The 6,540-nt window shown below is 36.5% G+C and overlaps 1 protein-coding gene across 1 annotated transcript in view; it reads left to right on the forward strand.

Moving 5' to 3' along the window:
* LOC125653117 (atrial natriuretic peptide receptor 3-like) overlaps nt 1-3,991 on the forward strand; it is a 37,927-nt gene extending 33,936 nt beyond the window's left edge. The window contains exons 11-12 of the mRNA XM_056159356.1: nt 1,448-1,529; nt 3,718-3,991. Coding sequence (XP_056015331.1) covers nt 1,448-1,529; nt 3,718-3,778 — 143 coding nt within the window. The 3' untranslated portion in view covers nt 3,779-3,991. The remainder of the gene's footprint in view (nt 1-1,447; nt 1,530-3,717) is intronic.
* Nucleotides 3,992-6,540: the final 2,549 nt, after the last annotated feature.

The raw sequence follows: 6,540 nt of genomic DNA on the forward strand, positions 1-6,540 counted from the left end.
AACCGCGCAATATTTCTGATCATGGCCTTATGGTTTGAAAAATATTTGTTGATTTTGCGTGGGAACAGGTAAGTATCTGTAAAACATAATCGTCTAAATTGCAATATAATATCATTTTACATAATGATTTCATATATCATATGTTGTTATCAGAGCGCAGGTACATGTACCTCGTACATACAGCAATACATTATCTTGGCTATGAATTTAATAAATGAAATAATAAGTGTTCAACTTTTCAGCGAAGATTGCATTTGTTCAATGTAAAATATTTTAGCTTATTTTTCCATTTCATACTAATAGAATTAATTTATCCTCATGTGATAATCACCATTGGTTTCTTTTGATATAAAAATTATATGATGGTATTAGTCTTCATTTGGTAGCAGAATTATAATTTTTATACATAACTATAGGTGTTTGAGCTTATCAATCCTCGGAGATCTTTTGAAGTATCGAAAATTTGGTCATAGGCATTTTTTGTATTACTGATGTTGAGAATACATCATTACTCATAGGGAACTTGTTTAGTGGTCATGCACTTATTCGGCTTTCTTATTTTTCTTTTTTATACTATTTCTTGTGTTGATACATGTATTTACTTATAGTTTGGATTATATAATTATATATATATAATCATCTCTCTCTCTCTCTCTCTCTCTCTCTCTCTCTCTCTCTCTCTATATATATATATATATATATATATATATATATATATATAAATAGAATAAACAGTACACAAAGTTAAAATTTTAACTTTGTGTACTGTTTATTCTATTTCTTTTAATATCTTATACCAGACACTGTGAATTTAAAAAATATTTGAAAGGGGATGCTAACTTCTCCTAGGGGCACCTGATCCCACCTCTTGTTCAACTCTTTATTTTGTATTCCTTATTGGAGTTATGAGATTGATCACTGTTTGTTATCTTCACCTTTATAGGAGTTATGAGATTGATCACTGTTCGTTATCTTCACCTTTATAGGAGTTATGAAATTGATCACTGTTCGTTATCTTCACCTTTATAGGAGTTATGTGATTGATCACTGTTCGTTATCTTCACCTTTGTAGGAGTTATGAGATTGATCACTGTTCGTTATCTTCACCTTTACAGGAGTTATGATATTGATCACTGTTCGTTATCTTCGCCTTTACAGGAGTTATGAGATTGATCACTGTTCGTTATCTTCACCTTTACAGGAGTTATGAGATTGATCACTGTTCGTTATCTTCACCTTTACAGGAGTTATGAGATTGATCACTGTTCGTTATCTTCACCTTTACAGGAGCTATGAGATTGATCACTGTTCGTTCTCTTCACCTTTGTAGGAGTTATGATATTGATCACTGTTTGTTATCTTCACCTCTCAATGATTCCAGTAATTCATGGCTGAAAGATTTCCCCTCTTCAGGAATAACAATCTTTTGAATTCAATATTGTTTCAGATAATACTTTCATCATCATCTTTTCCTCTGCTGGATCCGGATTTGTTATCGTTGTCGCAATTATCGTACATTGCATTCTCAAGTAAGACATAAACACTAAAGTATATTATTTACAGCGGATGAGAATTATGTTGTGTACATTTATATTAATGTCCTTATTATGTATTTAATTATTCCTAAGGGTTGTTTTAAATTGTTTTATATGTTATTAGGGTAATCATATCATTACATTAGACGCTATATATTAATAAGTAATAATTATGCATTTTAAATCAGACACTATGAATATTTCATTCACATGTATGTGCACATCGATTTTATATTATCTTTTCTCTCACATTTGTAAAGCGTTTTAGAGAACGAATGTTGATAGGGCGCTACATAAATCTTTTAATTACAATGTTCATATTGCCAACATCCACTCGCAATCCTAATCAATGTACGCAGAATATAAACTAACTAGTATTTTACTTTAAAGATACTAGTTTACAGGATCAGCATTGAATGAATTAGAAATACGTTTGGTAATAAATAATACCGAACAACTTGTACAGTTTACGTTCATTGGGTACACAGGAAGTTGGACAGAAACTGGAAAAGATTTATCACCTGCATATGGTGTTTATATATCTCAACTGATTCGATATACAAGAGCTTGTTCTGGGTATAGTCATCTTTTAAATCGAGGTAAGCTACTGACAAACAAGTTGATGGTACAGGGATTTCAACAGTCTCGATTGAAGTCAGCATTTCGCAAATTCTATGGTCGTTATAACGATCTAGTTCGTCAGTACAACCTCATATTGAGTCAAATGCTGTCTGACGTGTTTCATACCGATTGTTAAGCCGTTCTTGGCACACTGATTTTGACTACGGATAACTCCGTTTACCTGATGAGGATATGGGGCTCACGGTGGGTGTGACCGGTCAACAGGGGATGCTTACTCCTCCTAGGCACCTGATCCCACCTCTGGTGTGTCCAGGGGTCCGTGTTTACCCAACTACATATTTTGTATTGCTTATAGGAGTTATGAGATTGATCACTGTTCGTTATCTTCACCTTGCATATTTTAAGGTTTCTCATTTAAAGTAAGTTTTGTTTTTGGTTTCCTGTTCATTACCAAACAATGTAAAGCTATAACTGTACAAGAGAGACTAACAGATTGCTTCTCCTTAGCGAGATGACTGATGAATATAAACAAACAGGATTCAACAGTGTTCATCAGGAAAGGGTGTTTGCCAAGGGTAGTCATATGTAGTCACAGAGTCGTCCACTTCTACTTCATACTTAGATATTTTACTGAAAGTAGACATTAACGGCAAACTGACAACTCAACTGTTTGACAAACGGAATGATTTCAGCTTCTCCATCGTCAACTTCCCATATCTATGTAGCAATATTCCATTATCACCTGCATATGGTGTTTATATATCTCAACTGATTCGATATGCAAGAGCTTGTTCTGGGTATAGTCAGTTTTTAAATCGAGGTAAGCTACTGACAAACAAGTTGATGGTACAGGGATTTCAACAGTCTCGATTGAAGTCAGCATTTCGCAAATTCTATGGTCGTTATAACGATCTAGTTCCTCAGTACAACCTCATATTGGGTCAAATGCTGTCTGACGTGTTTCATACCGATTGTTAAGCCGTTCTTGGCACACTGATTTTGACTGCGGATAACTCCGTTTACCTGATGAGGATATGGGGCTCACGGTGGGTGTGACCGGTCAACAGGGGATGCTTACTCCTCCTAGGCACCTGATCCCACCTCTGGTGTGTCCAGGGGTCCATGTTTACCCAACTATCTATTTTGTATTGCTTATAGGAGTTATGAGATTGATCACTGTTCGTTATCTTCACCTTGCATGTTATTCTACCACAGTTATTGCAAAGATCAAAAGAATTATCCTGTGGGGATCCGGGTTAGAATATGTCCTCAGTACTAAATGGGGCGGTCCGTCGGATGAGACCACAAAAACCATTGTCCCTTGTCACAGCAAGTGTGGCACGATAAAGATCTCTCCCAGCTCAAAGCCCGTATGCGCGGAGCACAGGCCTAAATTTTGCAGCCCTTCACCGGCAATGGTAACGTCTTCTTACGAGTGAAATATTTTCGAGAGGGACGTTAAACAATATTCAATCATTTAATTAAAAGAAGGCCGCGGTCATTATTCTACGATATACCTTCATACGTATTAACTGATTATGAGAAAATTGATACACTTCTCGCCTGTACTTATAATAATAATGTCCTTTATTTAAACCAGGTTGAAGCTAGCAGCCACTAAGCAGCAGCCATATAAGCACGTAGAAGCTAGCAGCCATTAAGGAAAATCATCAAAGGACTGAGAGTACTCATAGAAAAATATTTGATTTGAAACCTATTCTAAAGGAAAATTTTAATTTAATTAATGTTTTGAATTAAGAAATGTCAATCGCAACACTCATGCGCACTTAGCTCACATGAGAGATTGTACACCAATGGTGAAATGAATTTATATCAGTAATTTGTAATGAAAGGAAATAAAATTGACCACACATTTCATTTTCTGATCTTTTTGATGCACGAAAGTAAGTGCACATTGATAATTTAGCTCACCTGAATATTACAATCAGTCATTAAGTACCAATGAATAGATTGATATGATAGGGAAAACTATATGATGTGGGGTGCTTTATTATCTCAAGACTAATCTTATTCTCATGTGCCAATCCATTTGATATCATATTGCATTCAAAAATCTTTTCTGTAAATTAGCTCACCTGAAGAGTGATAACCATTGCTTTGTAACAAAAGAAATCAACAAAGGAAATCTTTTGAGCAAGTGGTGTAAGGAAGCAGAATTAAATAATGAAACAAACACTTTCTAGAAACTGTAATATCTGGTGAATAATACCTCCATCTTGTGACTGTTATAACAAATTGTGCATTAGCTCACCTGATTTTGACATTGCGCATAACCTAGTAAAAAAAAAGTGTAACACGAGTTTTATGACTGGTTTTAGAGCTGTAATCTGTGAAGACAAGGCAGAAGGAACATCAATGCAAGGTAGAGAACCTCTAGGACTATCATTTACCACTTTCAGTTTGGGGCTGTAGTGGTACCACCAGGTGGCTCCCGGGGTCGGGACAGATTTCGAGTCCCTATTTCTACACTAAAAGGGGTGACAAGGACAATGTGTCCATTGATTAAGGTAGGGAGTACTAAGGGCTACTCGCTACCATGTAAAGAAGAGCTCTGGGATACCCGGAAGTATTGTTTAGCTCACCTGAACTTTGACATTTTTCGTTTCTCGTAATGAAAGAGGGGGTTTTATGACTCCTCTTCCAGCATTAATCTTTGAAGACAAGGCAGAAGGAACATCAAGGCAAGGTAGAGGACCCCTAGGACTACCACTTACCGCATTCAGCTTTGGACTGTAGTGGTACCACGAGGTGGCTCCCGGGGGTCGGGACAGATTTGGAGTCCCTATTTCTACTCTAGGAGGGATGGTAAGGACAATGTATTCATTGATTGAGGTAGAGAGTACTAAGGGCTACTCGATGCCATGTACAAGAGAACTCTGTGATACTCACAAGTATTGGTTAATTCACCTAAAGAAGGTTTGTCATACAGAAAGTATTGTTTAGGTCGTCTGATTTTTTCATACATATATCTCATGTATAGAGACTACTATAATGCATTTCGTCTTTCCATCGTAAAGATTCTCCATTTCTAGACTTATCAATCCACACATTCTGTTTGAAGCCATAGAGGTATCACGTGGTGGCCCTAGTGGGTCGGGACAGATTGATGGTCTTTTCGTCTAGTCTTTCATATACTCAGGAAGGGTCAAAGAGATGTGAGGTGATGGATCTTTGAGGAACAAGCACATTATTAATAAAAATGCAATGATTTTCCTTAGAAAATTGCGCATAGTATAAAGTATCCCTAGTATTGTGAACGAACATCGGTAGGTACTATGGGGAATTGATATAGATTTAGTTACCGACCGCCATTTAAATGAGCTGGCGACCGCCATTTAATTTAAGTGGTGACTGCCATTCATTATCTGGCTGCGCAACTCAATTTAAGTGCCGGAAGCCAATTCTTGTATGGCAAGTGCCATTTTTTATCTGGAGGTAGCCACTTAAGCTGAATGGCGTCCACCACATAAATCACCTGTTGTCTAACTGCCAGTGGTCACTTATTTCAGTTGTGGGCCGCGAATTGATGGTGGTTTTCACTTAATAATTGTGACGACCACCACTTCAGTTACTGTAAACCAACTTTATTCGTAGTTACTTTTATTTCGCGATTTACCTGCGGTAAACTGGATCGCGGCGAGTAATTTTCGCGATCGACCCGTGTTCGGGCCTGTGACATACGTTTAAGGACTGGTTATCGCGAATCTTGCGAAGTTTTATCGCTCCCGAATAATAGTTGGTTTACTGTATCTACATATGTAGATTTCTTTAATTCAAAGAAATATATAATCTACTTTGTACTTTTGAGCGCCAAATTAAAATAAACTTAAATAATAGAAGACATATTCAATTATTTGAAGATATAATCAATTGCAAGCAAAAAATCCATTACATATCTCCGCAAATATTTAATATCTTCAATTCTGAATTATTGCGCACATTAATTGATTTGTTGATAGCATTGATCATTCCGCTGAATTAATGTGTGCGCATTAATTGAATTGATGCACAATACAATTCAGTTGAAGAGAGCAATAATTCAATTAATGCAAGCATTAAATGAATTATTGCTCTCTTCAATTGAATTGTTGCGCGCATTTAATTCAATTATCGATATCATATTAATGCCTCACGCCTCCATATGAGTGACATATTCTCGTGAGGAACGTTAAACGGTACCTGTTCGAGGGAGAGTGCCTTATAAATTGGTACCTGTTAGAGGGAGAGTGCTTGATAATATGGTACCTGTTAGAGGGAGAGTGTTTAATAAGTTGGTACCTGTTAGAGGGAGAGTGCTTTATAACCTGGTATCTGTTAGAGGGAGAGTGCCTTATAAGTTGGTACCTGTTAGAGGGAGAGTGCTTTATCAGTTGGTAACTGTTAGACAGAGGTTGCTTTATAA

The sequence above is a fragment of the Ostrea edulis genome, chromosome 3 (genome assembly GCF_947568905.1).
Source record: "Ostrea edulis chromosome 3, xbOstEdul1.1, whole genome shotgun sequence".
Taxonomy (NCBI): Eukaryota; Metazoa; Mollusca; class Bivalvia; order Ostreida; family Ostreidae; genus Ostrea; species Ostrea edulis.